Source organism: Tamandua tetradactyla, chromosome 23 (genome assembly GCF_023851605.1).
Source record: "Tamandua tetradactyla isolate mTamTet1 chromosome 23, mTamTet1.pri, whole genome shotgun sequence".
Classification (NCBI taxonomy): Eukaryota; Metazoa; Chordata; class Mammalia; order Pilosa; family Myrmecophagidae; genus Tamandua; species Tamandua tetradactyla.
The window spans coordinates 36632044-36651882 of record NC_135349.1 but is presented as its reverse complement, the minus strand read 5'-3'; the positions used below and the strand labels follow the sequence as shown (position 1 = coordinate 36651882).

Genomic DNA, 19839 nt, shown 5'->3' with positions numbered 1-19839 from the left:
CAGAAAGAAATCACCCTGGGGAAAGTTGTTGGAACCCAGAGGCCTGGAGAGAAGGCCAGCAGAGATCACCCTGTGCCTTCCCACGCAAGAAAGAACCTCAGTTGAAAGTTAGTTGCCTTTCCTCTGAAGAACTATACATTTTTAACTAAATAAATCTCCTTTTATTAAAAACCAATCCATCTCTGGTGTGTTGCATTCTGGCAGCTTTGGCAGACTAAAAAATGATAATTAATAGTTTTGAAATAAATGACAAAGTTATTCTCTTTTGTTTTTTTCTTTGCTTCTTAGTACATCAAAGTGATATTATGTCTTTCAACACTTGCAAGCTTCTCCAATATTTCTTTCTTCTTTCTACCACCACCACTCCCTTTTTTTTTTTTTTAGCATGCGCAGTCACGGGGAACTGAACCTGAGTCTCCAACATGGCAGGCAAGAACTCTGCCACTGAGCCACCGTGGCCTGTCCCACCACTCCCTTTTTTAAAACTAATAGAACAAGACTGGGCTCAAGAGTCTTGATCAGTTATATAGCAATTATCTCCTATTTACAGCTAGTAATATTGATTCTCCATTCATAGTGGTGATATAAATTTTCTTTTTTGAAACTGCTTTCTTGAGATGTAATTAACACACCGTACAATTCAGCCATTTAAAACGTACAATTCAATTGTTTTTAATATGTTCACAGAGTCGTGTATCCATCACCAAAATTAATTTTAGAACACTTTCATCACACCATAATGTAACCTTGTACCCATTAGCAGTCACTCCCTACTTCCCCCAATCTCCAAAGCCCTAGCTAGCTACTAATTATTTTGTCTTTGGGCATTTGTCTTTTCTGCATGTCATATAAATGGAAGCATATAATAATGTGGTTCTTTGTGTCTGGCTTATTGCAGTTAATATAATGTTTTCAGGGTTCATCCAAGTTGTACAAGTATCAGAACTTCATTTGTTTTCATTCTTGAATAATATTCCATTATGAATATATGACATTTCATCTATATGTTCATCAATTAATAGACATTTGGGGTGTTTCTATGTTTTATGTATTATATATGCTGCTGCTCTGAACATTCATAGTTTTTGTGTGGACATATGTTTTCATTTCTTTTGGGTTTATATTTAGGAGTGGAATAGCTGGGTCATATGATAATTGTAATGTTTAACCTTATGGGAAACTGCCACACTGTTTTCCAAAGCAGCTTTATCATTTTACATTTCCATTAGAAGCATGCAAGGTGTTCTAGTTTGCTAGCTGCCGGAATGCAATATACCAGAAACGGAATGGGATTCCAGTTTTTTACATCCTTGTCAACCACTTGTTATTTTCTGTCTTTTTCATAGTACCCATCTTAGTGGATGTGAAGTGGTATCTAACTGTGGTTTTAATTTTCCTTTTCCCTGATGGCGGATAAAATTGAGCAGTTTTTCATGTTCTTATTGGTTCTTCATATATCTTCTTTTGCAGAAATGTCTGTTCAGAGCCTTTGTGTTTTTTTAATTGGGTTGTTTGTCCTTTTATATTGAGTTGTAAGTTTTCTATATTTTCTGGATAAATTTCCTTTTAAAATAAATGAAAAATAGAATAAATAGTTTATATATCATAGAGTTGCATGAGAATTAAATGAGTTAATGTACTTAAACTGCTTAGCATGGTGTTTGGCAAGTAAGAGCTCCCAAACTGTTATTTTTGTTGTTATTATTGCTACTAATGATATAACAAGATGGGTAGCAGCTGTAGGTATCTCCCACATTTGGGGATAACTCTCCTCTCTGGGCTATACAATATTTTGAATTTTTTTAATTACAATAAATTTGAAATTTCAGGATGCTAGAAGATAAAAACAAGTTAAGTTTTCATAATCCCCTTGGTTTCTATGAAACAAGATTTCAACATTACCTTTACAGCTTCAGCCTCTGTCTGAAGGTGGGAAACTTCAATGATTCAAATGCTTTGGGGCCTCAGAGTTGACTCTACCCCTTAGTGACTTTAGGGTACACAACAGAGAGGGTATGTTAAGCCTATAGTGGAACCTCTGTAAGTAATTTTCAGGCCATGATTCCAGAGAATGAAGGCAAGTCTCTGCACAGAAATTTCAAAGTAATCTCTAGGAATTGGGTGGGACGTTCTCAGTGAATGTTCCTTAAACTTTCTGCCTGCAATGTAATTCATTTAGACCTTTACTGCAGTGAAATCTCATTCCTACTTTCTCTTTATTTAGGAAAAAAAGGTGCCATATGCAGTCATTTGTAGACAAATTCATCCTACCTTTTTGTCTTCATGGAAAGCATATAGTGATTTGGGGTTAACCACATTTTAATTATAATCTCTTTTCTCATAGGAAGGAAAAAACGTTATTTGGTAATGGCCAGGAAGTCCATATCCCCAAACCCCACTTTACAGTAGCCTATATTATTCTCTCAGTATAAAAATAAATGGGTGGACCAAATGACCATTACATGATGAATGAATAAACAAATGTGGTGTATCTATGCAATGGAATATTATTTAGCCATAAAAAGGAATGAGGTTGTGATACATGTGACACATGGATGAACCTTAAAGACATCATGTTGAGTGAAATAAACCAGACACATAAGTTCAACTATTTTATAATGTCACTGATAAAAAGTAATTAGAATAATCAAGCTCACAGAGTCAGATTCTAGAATATAGGTTATAAGGGTATGGAAAGAGGATAGGAAATAGGGAGTGGTAGCTCAAAATAGACAGTGTTCCTGTTTGGGATGATGGAAATATTTTGGTAATAAATTTTGGTGATGGTAGCACAACCTTGTGGACATAACAGTACTGGACTGTATATTTGAATGTGTTAAAAAAGAAAATGTTAGGTTGTCTATATGATAATAGAATAAAAATTTTTTAAAAAGCCATGGAACTGCACAACACAGTGAGCCCTAAGTTAAACCACAGACTATACTTAATAGTACAATTATAAAAATGTACTTCTATCAATTGTAACAAATGTACCACACCAATGCAAGGTGATAATAATAGGGTAATATATGGGAACCCTGTATCTTATGCATGATTGTTCTGAAACCCACAATTTCTCTAACTGAAAAAAAAAGGAATGAGTAGTGAAAAACTTGAGAGCAGAGTTGTCTCTTATTTAAGTTTTATTTTTCAAGTGCATAGCAAAGAGTAGGTACCCAGCAAATGTGAAATTTCCATTTTCCCTGGATGAATCCAAGAGTAATGGCTTGCAATCTCTAGTTCTAAAGGCAAATATTTTATTCCTTTGCCTCCTAGGCTTTTCTGACTATGAAGACTTTGTACCTATCAAATGTAGTGGTTCTGTAACTGATAACAGCCCTTTCTTTGGATTTGACTGTGAACTGGTAAGTACTACTTTTGATTTTTCACCTGGAGCGTTGCAAAATCTAGTTAGGTCATCTAGGGCCAAATGAAGGGTGATTTCTTGAATCTAATATACCAATAAACAAGTGCATTCAGTCCCAGTATTCAGTTTAAGTAGCTGGAAGTGAGTCCTCTTTCTCACATTTAGAAAACTTGGATTTATATTCCAAGATGAATTGTAAGTATCAACCAAGTTTTCTAATAATTGCTACATTTAATGAAGTCTTTGCACACTGCTAGACAGTATGCTCCTGTCTTTTGGACAAGTGTTTTGTTGTTGTTGCTGCCTTAGAGACTTTGCTTCAGTTATCATCAGTTTGGCTTAGTTTTACACATTAAATTTAGAAGTGGAATTTCACTGCCATGACCCCCCTGTATTTTACTTTGATTCTAGTACATTTCCTTTCAAAGACAGTGTCTCCCTCTCACAGAGTTACCTAGAAACAAGTTTTTCATTTCTTAATGGAATGGTTAGGTGCTCAGGCTTTGAGGCTTGATATATGCTAGTTTGTTTTCTGGCTTTGGTTGTTACTGAGTATGTAACGTTGGACAAATTCCCTCACCTCTCTCAGCCTCAGCATCCTTCTCTATGAAGTAGGGATAATAGAGGCTACCCTATAGGGTTATTATGAGGTAATACATATAAAGTACTCAGTTTAGTACTAGATAAGAACAGAGTGTGCTTAATAAATGTTACCTATTAGTGGTATTTAGCATAATAACTGGGAAGGTAGTTTACACTCAAAAAATGGTAGATCCTATTATAATTGATATTATTCTGTCCATTTGTCTTCCTTGAATACATCCCTCCCCAGAGAAATTGCTGTTTTTTTCCTTAAGTGTAACATTCAGCAATTTGTCAAGCTATAATTTCATTCACTGGATCCTCTAGTCAGCATAAGGCTGTGGCTTTGCCACAGGGACTCTAGGAGGTTAGAGCAGATAACCTGCTAGATATCAGTTGACACAGTCTGAATAATGAGAGGAAGCAGGAGCTTCCACAATTCAGCAGCCTTACTGCATCCTGATCTTTCAGTTCCTTACATCCAAGGGGAGAGAACTGACACACATCTCACTAGTTGCTGAAGGAGGCTGCTGTGTTATGGATGAACTTATAAAACCTGACAACAAGATTCTGGACTATCTCACCAGGTATTCCTTTTGCTTCACGCTCTTCCTGGTTCTGTCACATTAGAGTGAAATGAGACTTAACAGGGCTACTGTTTAATTAGGTGTTATCTACCTGTATGTTATCAAAGGAAAAGCCAGGGCAGTACTTCAGTACTGAAATTGCACAATGCTGGTGTGTAAAGAATGCCTCCCCTTCCTGTCTATAATCTTCTTGTGACCTTAGTTAGGTCAGTGGAATATTACCTTCTTTGTCATAGAATCTCCTAATTGTAACCATTATCTAGTAACTGCCAAACAGTTGGAGCTTTGCTATCTGAAAAGATATCTGAAAATCTGCAGGTCATTACTTGACAGTCAAGCCTGATCTTAGAGCTTAATCTGCCTTGACCCCCCAAAAAACACAAAGCAAAACTGAAATTCTTCAATAGAAATTTGAAAGTTAAAATCTGTCTGTCTTTCCAAAGACTTGCATGTACTTTCAGAATGTCCATACTACATTAATTCATTTTAGCTAGTGAACAAGCCAGTGAGGCATTACTGTTTCCATGCATTGAAGTTGTGCCTATAGGTTAGATGCATGCTTACTTAGGTATGAGAGGTCATGATAGTGATAAAGACTGTCCTTTTTAGAAGCTGTGGCCACTGAATTAGAGATAGTATTCTTAGGGAACAGTTTTGTGTAGCAAAGTTACTTGTATAAGCCTGTTTATCACAGTATTGCAAAAATATGAGAATATAAATGGCTGAGTAGAGGATTGAGATATGCTATGTCCATATAATGGAATACTCCATAAGCATTTAAAAAGATATAATGAAATAGATTTATTGATGTGAAAGCCTGTTCATGATATATTACAAATGACAAAATCATGATATAAAGCAATATGTACATTTTTTATAAAAATGATATATAAAGTGGGATGAATCTCACATGGTCAGAAAAAAGATATATGATGAATATATATGTATTAAAAACTATGGAAGCATATTTACTAAAATGTAAGAAGTGATGATCTTTGGGTGGTAGAATTTTGGATAGTTTCTAATTTGCTTTTTCTTATTTGTATTTTCAGCTTTTTCTATTGTGAGCATATATTAAGAATAATTTTTTAAAATATTCTTTTTGCAATGATGCTCTAAGGAGGAAAATTTGCTATTATCCTGGCTTGTCCATTCGTCTTTTATTATTGAAAGTTTTTCAGGAATCACAAAGAAGATTCTTAACCCAGTGACCACCAAACTTAAAGATGTACAGAGGCAATTAAAAGCACTTCTTGGGCGGGCCACGGTGGCTCAGCAGGCAAGAGTGCTTGCCTGCCATGCCAGAGGACCCAGGTTTGATTCCTGGTGCCTGCCCATTAAAAAAAAAAAAAAAAGCACTTCTTCCTCCTGATGCTGTGTTAGTGGGCCATTCCTTAGACATGGCTCTCAGAGCACTGAAAGTGGGTATCTGATTTAGGACGTAGATTTTTCTACTATTAATGTCTACTCCACTTATCTCAAGTCTAAAGTCTTGGGCTCTTCCACCCCCTTCTCTTAGTCTATTTACTTTTTCCTTTAGCATAGGATGTTATTCATCCTATTCTCTTTCCTCCTCAGATAATACATCCATGTGTTGTTGATACATCATTGCTTTTTGTCAGAAAGCAGGGAAGAAGATTTAAGCTAAAGTTTTTAGCCAAAGCTTTTTTGGGGTAGGTTTATTTGATATTATATCATTCTGACAAATTGTACCTAATTTGGCATATCGTATATAATTTCATGCATTATGCAAAATTCAGGTTCTTCGTTCTTAGTTTAGAAACATTATTCTTTTCGTTTCTTAAAGATTCTGATAACTTAATTCCAAAGAGAAGTTTGACTAAGGGATGAAGAAATGGTGGGAATGGAGAAAGGGGTTTACATTCACAGATGAACAGGGAAGAATAGAAAAGTTAACCAAACCTTTCAAGACATTATGTATTTGTGAAAAATGTATCCTATTGTAAACAAACACATGTACAAAGATGTTCACTGTAGCATGTTTTAAAATAGATAAAAACCTGGAAACATTCTAGAGGACTGATTGAATACAATATGATTATGTGTATCATTGAATACTTCATTGTTATTCAGAAGAAAACAATGGCTCTGTATATGGAAACCTTGCTAAGGTAAGACTGAATGAAATGGAGATACAGAGCAAGATTATAACAGTATGACTAGATACTGATGTGTTATAGATTAGATTTAAATATAGCAGTATAGGTTAGATTTAGATATATTTGTAAACATTATATGTAATATAATGAGTTTTGTTGTTTTTTTAGAAAACCAAGAAAGGATCTAAGTACATATAGATACTTATGTACAAATAGAAAATTTCTGGGAGATAACTTTAAACAGTGGTTACATCTAATAAGTGATACAAGGGGCTGGTTAGGGAGTGAGCCAGAGATTTTTTATTGGATAGGCTTTTGTCCAGGTATTCTGCCTGACTCTATAACACATCAGTATCTAGTCATACTGTTATAATGGATAAAGCCATTCCCTGTTGTTCTGCATCCCTAGCACCTCTCTCAGGACCTGGCACTTAATTGGAACAAAAGAATCTTGATTGTTGTGATCTGATTCTGATTATCAAAATGCTAGACTTTTACATGTAATCAGAACATATGAGATGGTTGAAAGAGCCTATCATTAAATTGCTTCCAGGTATGTCAGTTTGATCTTGACTTTCTAGGAAAGACATACAGTGTCCAAAGAAGCTTGGTCATGATGCCACAGAAGATGCTAGAACAACCCTTGAATTGGCTCTGTATTTCCATAAGCGTGGCCCCAAGAAGGTTAGTATCTTGGACCAGTGTCTTTGCCATTCTTAAAATTATGAGACCAGTCAGAAAGGACAGTTGTAGACCATCTCCTGTTCTTATCTTTCTTTATAAAATGGGAGTATGATTTGAGCTGAGAATGTATTTGGAATTAAGGCCCAAATCACTAGCATAATGTAGTCGTTAAGTATATATCTCTGGAGTTTACTTCTCTAGTTTTAAATTCAGGCTCTACTATTTTTAACTTTATGATCTTGAACAATATCACTGGACTTCAGTTTCTAGATCTGTAAAATGGTGCACCTACTTTTCTGGAATACTTTTTGGTCAGGACAAATGAGATACTGTGTATGAAGCACTTAACAGAGTGCTTTGAGTATATTAAGCACCCATTACTCGTGGTAGTCATTGCAGCTGATGCTAATAATTTTTTTTTTTTTGAAGAATTTATTTTAGGTTTCCAGTTTTAACATATATATATATTCATATTTATGTGCACGCGGAATGGCCAGGGAAAGTCATCATTTGACCTCTGCAGTGAAGGAGGAGGTGAATGAAGCACTCACCCCCCACGTGTCCCTCCCTAGCCTTGGGGGATTGCTGCAGGGCAGGGAGTGGGAGCGGCTGCCCCACCTAAACCTCAGGGCAGCTCCTGTGGGAGGAGGAGGGGGCCTTGGCAGAGAAGGGGCTCAGGGGCCTCTCGGCGTTCTCTGGTGCATTTCTGTTGCTGGTGTGAGGCGGACTTCTCTAGCTGGTGAACTTGGCTCACAACCTGCTCTGTCGCTGTTTTTTTTTATTTTATTTTATTTTTTTTATTTTTTATTTTTTTATTAACGGAAAGAAAAAAAAAAGAAATTAACACAACATTTAGAAATCATACCGTTCTACATATGCACTCAGTAATTCTTTTTTTTTTTTTTTTTTTTATTAATTAAAAAAAGAATTAACAAAACAATTAGAAATCATTCCAATCTACATGTACAATCAGTAATTCTTAATAACATCACATAGTTGCATATTCATCATTTCTTAGTACATTTGCATCGATTTAGAAAAAGAAATAAAAAGACAACAGAATAAGAATTAAAACAATAATAGAAAGAAAAAAAAACAAAAACAAAAAACCTATACCTCACATGCAGCTTCATTCAGTGTTTTAACATAATTGCATTACAATTGGGTAGTATTGTGCTGTCCATTTCTGAGTTTTTATATCCAGTCCCGTTGTACAGTCTGTATCCCTTCATCTCCAATTATCCCTTCTCTTAATGGAAAAAAAGAAATTAACCCAACATTTAGAGATCATACCATTCTACACATGCAATCATTAATTCTTAACATCATCACATAGATGCATGATCATCATTTCTTAGTACATTTGCATTGGTTTAGAAGAACTAGCAACATAACCGAAAAAGATATAGAATGTTAATATAGAGAAAAAAATAAAAGTAATAATAGTAAAATCAAAACAAAACAACACAAAACAAAACAAAAACCTATAGCTCAGATGCAGCTTCATTCAGTGTTTTAACATGATTACTTTACAATTAGGTATTATTGTGCTGTCCATTTTTGAGTTTTTGTATCTAGTCCTGTTGCACAGTCTGTATCCCTTCAGCTTCAATTACCCATTGTCTTACCCTGTTTCTAACTCCTGCTGAACTCTGTTACCAATGACATATTTCAAGTTTATTCTCGAATGTTGATGCTAATAATTTTAATAATTATAAAAATCTCCATAGATGTCTGCTCTCTTGAGGTGGGAGCATACCACTGTTTCAGTGGCAGTTCAATGAGTATAGATTGGAAGAACACAAGGGAGATACTGGAGAGAACATAGTTTCTGACAGACCTTGTTACAAAGCATTCTTACTTATTAATTGTTTCATTGCATAACTATGCTTCATCACAACTCCATTATCTTATATAATCCTCACAGCAACCCTGTGAGTAAATTATCTTCATCCCAATTTTATATATGAAGGTTCTGAAGTTTTGAAGGGTTAAATTATCTGGAGTTCCAGTTAGCTAGTTAGAGATGGAACCAGGCTTCCAAGGCTTGTCTGTGCTGTACACTAGGAGTCAGCATTTTCTATAAAGGCCAGATGATAGGTAAATATTTTAGGTTTTGTGAGCTATACTGCTTTTGTCACAACTGTGCAACTTGCTGTTGTGAAAGCAGCCATAGACAGTGTGTCAGTGAATGGGCACAACTGTGTTCCAATAAAACTTTACTTGCAAGCAATAGGCATAGAGCCAGATTTGACCTGAAAGCTGGAGTCTGTCAGTCCCTTCTCAAAACCACTATATCTAAAAATTCTAAAGGTTCTAAAAATTTTTTGGTTTCAGGCCCTATTTACCATCATAGAAATTGTAGAGGATATCAGAGAGCTTTTGTTTATGTGGGTCATACCTATCAATACTTGCTATATTTGAAATTAAAACTGAGAAAAATTTTAATGTTTTATTAATTCATTAAAAACATTTCTTAAAAAACCCATTACATGTTAATTTAGCATTTTTCGAGCATTTAAAAAAAGTGTAGTGGTATTGTTTTACATATTTTGCATATCTCTTTAATGTGTAGCGTAATAGAAGACAGGTAATTTCTTGTATCTGCTTCTACATTTAATCTGTTGTGTCATGTAGTTGGAGAAGGGAGGATCTCATGAACTTCTCCTAAAAGGTGAAAGCATCTCTAGAACCCCCAGGGTCTCTCTAACCACACTTTGAGAACCACTACATTAGATTTTCTGCTACTTGATTTCTGGTGAAAATTGTGTATCACTTGGTTAAAAACTAAAAAAGTTTGAATTAAACATCAACTTTAGTTAATAATAGTGTTAACCAGTATTGATTCTTTAGTTGTGACAAATGCTCCATACCAGTGTAAGATACTAATAGAAAAAAAATGGATAATGGGCAAGTGAGAACTCACTAGTATCTTTGAAATTTTTTCTATAAATCTAAAATGATTTTAAAATAAGTTTATTTTTTAAAATCTTACTCTCTATATCACAACTGCTAGGTGGCCCACCACTTTATGGGAGAAGAATAAACATAAATTAGAATAGAATTATATGCCATTTATGGGTTTTTTTGCATCCTTTCTATAGTGTTTGTTAGAAAAAGTTGAGTTTAAAAGCCTCAAAAATTAACAAATGTCATTATTTGTATTGAATCAATAAAAAGGTGTTTTTTTTTTGTTTGTTTTTTTTTTTTTTTTTGCATGGGAGGCACTGGGAGTCAAACCCTGAAAAGGTTCTTTTTGATGCTGCTGTAAAAGCCATTCTTTTACTCCCAAAAGTTGCATGTTTGCAGAGAAGTAATTAAGTAGCTGCTTATGGAATGACTGTTGGGCCAAAATTGCTATCCCTTTTCACTTGGCCCTACTTGGCTCTTTCCCGTATTCATGTAACATCAGCAGCTGGTAATGGATCGCCATTCTTCCCTAAGCAACCAGAAACCATCTGGTAACTATTAAAGCCAGTCTGGGATTTGTGGCAATGGCAAAGCCACTGCCTAAAGAAACAGGACACCATTTAAGCAGGTTTTTCTTGTTTTGTTTCACCTCAATAACTCTGCAAGAAATAAAGTGAATTTACCACTTTTATTTTCTACAAGATTGCAGAACTAAATCTGGAGGCACGAACTAGTCACCAGGAATTGCAAGCAACAGGCGAAGAGTCGAGAATAACGCTGTCCAGTACTATTTTATGTTATGATGAGTTCTCAAATTGTATTTGAGAAGTTTAGTGTCTTGGCCTTATAAATTTTTTTTTTTTTTTTTTACCTAAAGGTCTTTAGGGTTTTTAAAAAAATTTATATGTATATATTTGGGGGGGGGTGGGGGCGGGAAGGAGGGCATGGACAGGCTCGGGGAATCGAACCCAGGTCTCCAGCATGGCAGGCGAGAATTCTACCACTGAGCCACCATTGCACCACCCTTTAATTAAAATTTTAAAGTCTATTTTACTTGACTGTGTCTCAGAGTTGATCTCAGGTCAGTGTTCCTGAAAACTCTATGGCCCCTTTCAATATTTAGATTCTGGTTTTATTTTCAGAGTGTTTTCTTGGATTATATTTCCAAATATTCCTTTGATTCCATTGTCTTAATTTCCTTTCTCATTGACTCCATTAATGTATGTATGTGGGCCCTCCTTTGCCTGTCTTCCATTTCAGTTATTTTCTGATCTTTTTTTGTTTTTTCTTTTTGGCATGGGCAGGCTCCAGGAATCGAACCCAGGTCTCCAGTTGGCAGGCAAGAACTCTTCCACTTGGCCACCATTGCCCGCCCTTTTCTGATCCTTTTTATCAAATTTTATTCTCTTAGTTCTTTTCTTGCTTTTCTTTAATTCCTTTTATTAAATTTTCACTTAAATTTATTCTCTCTTGACACCTTGTAATTTTTTCTTCACTTTTTCCTGCTTTTTTGGTTTATTTCTGTTCTTTGTTTTTTTTCTATTTCTCATTAAAATATTATTTTTTCATATCACCAAACAACACTTGATTGTTAATATTTTATTCAGTTTGAAGAGTAACTTTAATAGTTTCCTTCAGCTACTTGATTGAATTTTGGGAGAATTTTCATTTTTAATCAGTGGAAATGCTTTGATTCTTATTTAAAAAAAAGAAAAGAAAGACAAACAGTTTTATTCTAATTTTATTCATATTTGATTCTTCCCTAGAAGCACTGTTCCTCTGAGGCTACCAAGCCTCTTTCCTGTAGTCAAGAGCTATGAAATATCAAAGTCGTGGCCTGTGTCTGTGGCATTTAGTTAGATTTTTTTCTTTCTGGGGTGATTTTGTTTGTGCCTTATCTAAGTCTTCCCTACTCCTTGATTATTTTTGAGAGTTTTTTTAAGCCTTCTCTTTCCTGCTATTTGCACTCACAAGATGTATGCAACAGTGGGAGCTTTGTTGGAGTTTAACTTATTTCTCTACTTAGAGGTAATTTGAAGGTTGTGGTAAGTAGTCTCTCTTAGTAATTCTGAAGGTATGGGTCACACATAGTTTTATTCATTTCCTCACTTATTTTATGGTTTTGCTGGGAGACAGCCATGTAGCACCATCTTCCTCTAGACCTGGAAATTGACCCCATATTTTGTTTGGTTTTGAGATGAGAGTCACATAACATAAAATTAACCATTTTAAAGTGAACAATTTCCTGGTATTTAGTATATTCATGTTGCACAACCCGCTGCCATCATCTAGTTCAAAAACATTTAAGCAGTCCTCCCACCCCACCCCAGTCTCAAGCAACCACCAATCTGATTTCTGTCTCAATGGATTTACCTATTTCAGATATTTCATGTAAATGAAATCATATAACATGTGACATTTGTCCCTGATTTATTTCATGTAGCATAATGTGTTTGAAAATCTCATACATGTTGTAGAATGTATCAGTACTTCGTTCCTTTTTATGACTAAATACTATTCTGTTGTGTTTATATACCACAATTTGTTTATCCATTCATCTGTGATGGACATTTGGACTATTACCACCTTTAGGCTAACATGAATAGTTGATGTGTGTACATGGATTGCTTGAGTACCTGTTTTCAGTTCTTTTGGGTATATAAATAGGAGTGGAATTTCAGGATCATATGGTAATTTTATGTTTAACTTTTTGAGGTACTGTTTTTTAATATGGGTAAAAAGACAGCCATCATTTATATTATTGTGTCCACATACTAAGACTACTGGTTTCCTAGCTCATTCAGGCTATACTGTTCTCTGCAGGTTCCTTTGCAGGCCAGAGTGGAAACTCCTCTGTTTCCCTTCAGCATTGTCCAATTCTCCTTTGAGCCTTTTCACCCAGATTTACTGAGATGATGAACAAAAGGGTAAGTGGCGGGTTCTGCTAGATGATTTATTTTAACACATATTGTAGCCTCCTCCATTAGAGAAGGTAATAATACATGTTTTATTAAGTTTGCTTTATATTTCTCCAAATTTTTTCTATACCTACATTAACATTTTTATAAAAATGGGACTCAGACTATGCATACTGTTTTGCAACTTTTTTTTTCATTTAACAGTACATCTTGTACATCTTGCATGTTATATCTCTCATTTTTATGGCTGCATAGTATTCCATCACATGGTTTACCTGTTATTTACAATGTTTGTGTTTTATAAATTTTTGCTGTTACAAATAATGTTACCATGAACACCCTTGTATACAAATCTTTGTACATTTGGCAAGTGTTTGTGTTGAAAAATTCACTGAAGTTCAGTTATCCAAGGTTGTCACTCATTTCTACATCTACCTCCTCATTATATTCTCTCGTTTTTCCTTTAGATGAAGGACAAGTGGACAGAGATGTCATCTGTCTATGCTGGGCCATTTAGCAAAAATTGCAACTTCAAGTCTCTAAAGAGGCTGTTTAAGAGCTTTGGCCCAGTCCATCAATGACTCTTGTTCTTGAAACATATCAGGTAAGGAGACCAGAAAGATCAGACTTTGACCTTCTAGATTACTGTTAGAAACTCATATGCCTTTAGGGCCATGCAGGTGACAAATGTTAGTGAAGTGAGATTGACTTTTACCAACTAGAGGGTGAAGACTTGCCCTATCTGATGAAGGCACTTGTTAACCCACAAGAATAGTTGCCCAGGGCGGGCCGCGGTGGCTCAGCGGGCAGAGTGCTTGCCTGCTATGCCGGAGGACCTCGGTTCGATTCCCGGCCCCAGCCCATGTAACAAAAACGGAGAAACAGAATACAATAAAACAAGAAAATGTTTAAAAATGTTTCCCTTTCTTCCTTCCTTCCTTCCTTCTCTCTGTCTTTCCTTTAAAAAAAAAAAAAAAAAAAAAAAAAAAAGAATAGTTGCCCAGTAATGCCAGCTCTTCTAATTTTTTTAAGACAAATCAGAAATCTGCCAATTTTCATGTTGGCTCCAGTTTTCTTAAATATATAGGCTTAACCAAATATATTTGGTCTGCTGATTGAATAGAGCCTCTGGGCCTCCTGATTGTGACTTCAGCTCTAAATGATAACGTACACTTTCCAAAAGAGCAATGGTTCCCATGTCTTGGGAAGTCTCCGTAGAGCTTAACTTCAAAATAGGCTCATAGCTGGATTAAGACACAGAAGATTATGGGAGAGCTTTTATCTCCATGATGATGCTATGGCTCAGATAATCACAAAGATTTAGCTACTCTTAAGCATCAAGCAGAAAAACATGGGGAGCAAGCAGTGCCTTAGAGAGTAAAGAATTCCACTTTATAACAGACAAGATATTCATGTCCAATTTGAAGATGTAACTATCCAGTGGGAGAACATAGCCTCCCCTAACTTACAGGATTGCTGCCTGTCCAAAATTAAGCTAACAAAAAGACCAATGAGAATCTCTGCCTGTATCTTACATGGATGACATAAGCCTTCAGTGACTCAAATATTATGAAAAGCATGTTGGGTGATAAAGAATTTGTTAATGCTTTCCCCATACCACTCAGGGAGGAGGGCTTCAGTTTTAAATGACAAGTAAAGGTTATTGTCTGTGAATCAGTTCCTGAACTTTGGTGATTTCACTTAAAGCTGAATTTCACCATGAGACATTCTGCAATCAGTAACTATCCAATTCAGCACAGCAAGGGTGTCTGTCCTGGTCCTTTCCCAGTTCTTACTTTAGTAGTGAAAGCCTGGAAAGTAAAAGTGAGGAAATCTTGGTCTTTCTGCAGCCTCATCTCTGCATCCAATATGAAGTCCTGGAAACTGCCTAGCTGGCCATAGAGACCTTAGATGGCATTATGGTAGAAGGTACCTGCATCAAGGTAGGGTGGCCAGGGACAGACAAGAAACAGCACTGTTCACTCAGCCATGCCTGCATTTACAGTGCCCCGAGACATATAGAAAATACCCTTGAAAGGTCCAGGCACAAAAACGTTTTGAGCCAAGCCTGGAGTTTTCTTAGCAGTGAAGGACTTAAAGACATGAGAGTTTTCGTTTTGGTCAAATCAGCCTGTACTGTTTTGGGGTCTTCCTTGTACTCTTTATCACTACTTAGGACCCCAAATGGTTTATATAAGTTACTTGCCCAAGGACTCCAGCTGTATACAGCAAGCCTGGGGGTTGAAGTGGTGGCTTTCCACTGCTAATACTATCTTACCTCGGTCAGGTACAGAGGCCTGTCACAGAGCTTACCCTTGATTGTGGTACAGAGGCCTGTCACAGAGCTTACCCTTGATTGTGACAACCTCGTGAATGAGCTGGAACAAGACTCTGAGAACCGAGTTTCTATTTACCTGTCTGGAGTGAGTGAACCTTTAAAGAACACCTGTTACAGCAGTCCAGCCTTTTCCTTGGCCTAGAAGCTGTGATTTTGCCTAAAGATCTTAAAAGTGGAAAGCAGAAAAAATACTGCTTCCTGAGTAAGTCTAAGCCACCAGTATATTCTTGGGGGAGGAGATTTGGTGTGGTGATAGCATAAGATCAGTTGGATTTTATCGTTCTCCCATGGCCCTGGGTAGGTGCTAGCTTGAATGGTGACCACTTTTCTTGGCCTTTGGTAACAGAAGGTGTGTGTGTGTGTATGTGTGCGCGTGCACGTGTATGTGTGTTTGCTTTCAGAATTCAAAACTTTTGGCAGTGCCCAGATGGTCCTTGACATTCTCACAGGCAAAGACTGGAAGCTGAAAGGCAGACATGCTCTAACCCCCAGGCACCTCCATGCATGGCTCAGGAGTTTACCTCCTGAATCAAAAAGGCCCCCAGGGGGGCGGGCCGCGGTGGCTCAGCGGGCAAGAGTGCTTGCCTGCCGTGCCGGAGGACCCCGGTTCAATTCCCGGCCCCAGCCCATGTAAAAAAACAAAACAAAACAAACAAAATATAATAAAACAAGAAAATGTTTCCCTTCCATCCTTCCTTCCTTCTCTGTCTTTCCTTCCTTTAAAAAAAAAAAAAAAAAAAAAAGGCCCCAGGGCTTCGCGTCATACCTCCCGCCTCAGAGCAGCAGGCCTTTCAGGTGAGCTAGTAAATGATTATATCCTATGGTGAGAGGGGAAATTGAGCTGCTCTGGTTAGCTGACTTTGGGCCTTGGCCTTACACTGTTTCTGGAAATCAGTCAGGAAAGTCCTACTCAGTGACTCGTAAGCCTTTAATCTCCTTTTCCGGCCCTGGCTCCAGTCTTATTTCCCTCTCCAGCTTCTTTCAGCCCTGGCCACATCTATCTTTCTCCCAGATCCTTCTTACTCTTGCCTCTTCATACCTACTAATATTAAGTTTATAGTCCTCCAGATACATCCCCAAGAAATTTTAAGGGACTAATACAGTAGGTCAGAGAGCTGGACAAGTCTTCAGTGATCTAGCCTAGAGTTTCCCAAAGTGACTATACAAACAAGATGATTTTTGGTGGTCACATGATTTTTTTTTTTTTAAACATGGGCAGACACCGGGAATCGAACCTGGGTCTCTGGCATGGCAGGCAGGAACTTAACTCTGCGTGCTGAGCCACCATGGCCCACCCTGGTGGTCATAGGATTTTTTTTTTTTTTCTTTTTTTTTTTATTGACCAAACAAAGCAACATACAAACATGAACATTCTTAACATATGAACATTCCGTACTTGATGTATAATCAGTAGCTTATAATATTATCACATAGTTGTATATTCATCAGCATGACCGTTTCTTAGAACATTTACATCACTCCAGAAAAAGAAATGGGCATAGGATTTTTACTTTGTTTTACTTTGTTTTTCTAACACATTAAAATATACAACATCCACATTAAACATGTGATTTCACAGATAGTATTGCTTAGAAAAGACTAAGGAAGAAACTGACTCAATATAAAGAAACAGTATTAGAGAGATGCACAAAGAGAATGGTAAAGGTAGAATATGAATGACTTAAATTTGGGAAACCCTGTCCTAGTCTAACTAAAGTCCCATAGTTACCAAATGAGGAATAAAGGACAGCTGGTTAGTGACTTGTCCAAGGTCACAAAGATACTTAATGGCAGAGGGCAGACTAGAATCTGGCTCTTTTCGCTCTGGGCCCTAGAAGACCCAACTGGAGGAAAGGAGAGCAGCCTTCCTCTGAGGAGGCCCAAAACTGACTCTGAAGTCTAGTGATGTTAGGGTGGACAGAGAACCATCCAGTGTGGGCTTCAGCTTCAGAGCAGAGGATTTGTACAACACCTTCCCCCTGGGCACCCATGGCCCTAGAGCCTGAGGAAGGGAGTTGCTGCCTCTCTAAAGGCAAGTAGAGGGTGCCGTGATGGAGTGCTGATATGTGGCTTTGATCCCAGACCCTGAAGGTAGACCACCCAAAGTTAGCAGCTAGGTGCTGGGGCTGGAAGATTGGCCCAGGCACTCTCTGCCTCATCCTGCTGCCAGGAACCATGAGGTAAGGACCATGAAGGGTTGTCCCTTCATAACTCTGGTCTCCAGGCTTTAGCTATTCTTCAAGAAAGGTGAAGTCTAGACACATAATGAGGATTTAGATGAACCATCTCTTAATTTTCACTGTAGTCCTAAGAGATAGGTATTATATTCCCATTTTACGTTTATATGCTCTTAGATAATTTCACTTATTGCTCCCTCAAGGATATAGCTCATCTTAGTTTAATGACAGAAGTCTTATGTCCTGTACCCTCTTTGGGCAAGAAGCAACTCTAATCTCACTTGACTAAAAATGGTTGAGAAGTCCTAGGATAAGGCCTATTCTTAGGTATTACCAGGCTTACCCCACTCCCACCACTCCCCCATACCAGGAACGTGTTCCTGCCTTCCCTGGCCTCTACACCTTTGCCACCTGTTTATTTTTAAGAGATAGCAAGGCCAGTATGGCTGCATCTAAGCCTGAAGAATAGTGGAGCAGGACTCTGGGTCCCTTCTAGCTCTATCACTTATCACTCTGTGAAAAGTAGCCAAGCCACCTTCCTACTATGGTTCTCAATTCCCTTTGGTTAAATGAGGGATTTGTAGTACACCAGTAATTTTCAAACCCTTTTAGCTTTAAAACCCTTTGTTTAAAGAAAAACTATTGTTAAATTCCAAAACAAAAATGGGCAGCTGTGGATTTGAGTTGAATGGGTAAATGAATGTGTGTATTGGGAGATTGAGGGGGAAGGAGGGCAGCAATATTTTTGAGCAAAGTTTTGGACAGTGCTATTATTAAAAACTATCTTGCAAAACTGGTATTCTAGGATTCTTCCCAGGCCCAAGATCCCAGATGGCAGAAAATGTACATCTCAGGCCTTGAAGCCTGGATCAGGAATTCATTTCCTATCATGAAGTCTTTGTAATGTAACATGCATCTCAGGCCTTAAGAGAATTAAGAAATTCTCTGAGAAGCAGAAGTAAGTATTAGATGTTTGCATTGAAAAAAAAAATCTTATTCTGAAATATTTTAAATCATCTGTGGGTAAGCTAACAGCAAGAGGTTAAAAATGACCAAAAGTTGCCAGGAGAGCTTTTTGGTTAAGAGCATTAGCTATGGGGATAGACAGACATGCCCATACACAGATCTACAGGGCCAGCGTTTGAAAGCTCAGGACTGGGTCTTCATATTCCCAGGAAGAATACTTAGATGGCAGTACTCCATTATGCAGGTTAAAGTCACGTGGGCCAAAGCTTTCGCCTTCCAAAATTGGCTGGGATGTGTTAGTTTCAGTGGTCCATAAGGAGGGAGGGCTTGGGGAGTGTGGGGTCAGGGAGCACCAAGGCTTATAGGCTCTGACTGAGGTCAAGGTCATCCTATGATAGGTTTGAGAAGTCAGGAGAACAAGATCCCCTGGAAACAACAAATCCTGCAATGAGGAGGCCTGATGTCACTCCTCTTTTAACATTCACACTGGCTTCTGCCACCATTTTGACCAAACCCAGAAGCAGGAGTATGCATTTTCCCAAATCATATAAGCCTGCTATGTGACTGACTTCTCTGAGCCTCATCAGTGCACTTGTCTCTTTGATGCCAGCACATATCCTTGAGAAACCAAGTAGTTCAGGAAAAAAGAGAATGAAGATAATAGAAAGTTTCCAGTGGGCTATGGTGGCTCAGCAGGCAGAGTTCTCACCTGCCATGCTGGAGACCCAGGTTTAATTCCAGGTGCCTACCCATGCAAAACACAAAACAAAACAAAAAAACAGAAAATTTCCTCGGCTGGAAGCCTTTTAAATAATCCTTACATTTTCTGGTACTTGCTGGAATATTGTAACATTAATACTTGCTATAACTTATCAAACCTTAGTAACTGTCATGTATTGTGCCAAGTGCTTTTATATGTGTTTTTGATTGAGATTATTAGAGTACCCATTTAATAGTTCATGAAAAAGACTCAGGTTAAACAAGCTGCCTAGGGTCACACAGCTTGTAAGTGCACAGTCAGGATTTGAATCCTGATAGTGACTCCAAAGCTGCTAAGACTTCAGAGTTCCAGTTCTCCATATCCAAAAAAGCTAATACTTGTTAGCTTAGGTTTAAAAAATCAGATGAAGAGATTTTTGTTTGTCTTTCCTCATTTCTGCTTGTTTTGCCTTAGAGAACTCAGCCCTATT

General features: G+C 37.4%; 1 protein-coding gene across 1 annotated transcript in view; it reads left to right on the top strand.

The window, feature by feature from the left end:
- Positions 1 to 19839, top strand: part of REXO5 (RNA exonuclease 5) — a 52704-nt gene that overhangs the window by 22865 nt on the left and 10000 nt on the right. Inside the window, 17 exon segments of the mRNA XM_077141636.1 lie at positions 3277 to 3365; positions 4421 to 4536; positions 5710 to 5778; positions 5888 to 5957; positions 6115 to 6209; positions 7238 to 7340; positions 10953 to 11067; positions 12997 to 13134; positions 13137 to 13177; positions 13636 to 13738; positions 13741 to 13772; positions 15019 to 15111; positions 15475 to 15595; positions 15598 to 15708; positions 15908 to 16065; positions 16251 to 16301; positions 17589 to 17686. Of these exon segments, the coding sequence (XP_076997751.1) occupies positions 3277 to 3365; positions 4421 to 4536; positions 5710 to 5778; positions 5888 to 5957; positions 6115 to 6209; positions 7238 to 7340; positions 10953 to 11067; positions 12997 to 13134; positions 13137 to 13177; positions 13636 to 13738; positions 13741 to 13772; positions 15019 to 15111; positions 15475 to 15595; positions 15598 to 15708; positions 15908 to 16065; positions 16251 to 16301; positions 17589 to 17686 (1603 nt within the window).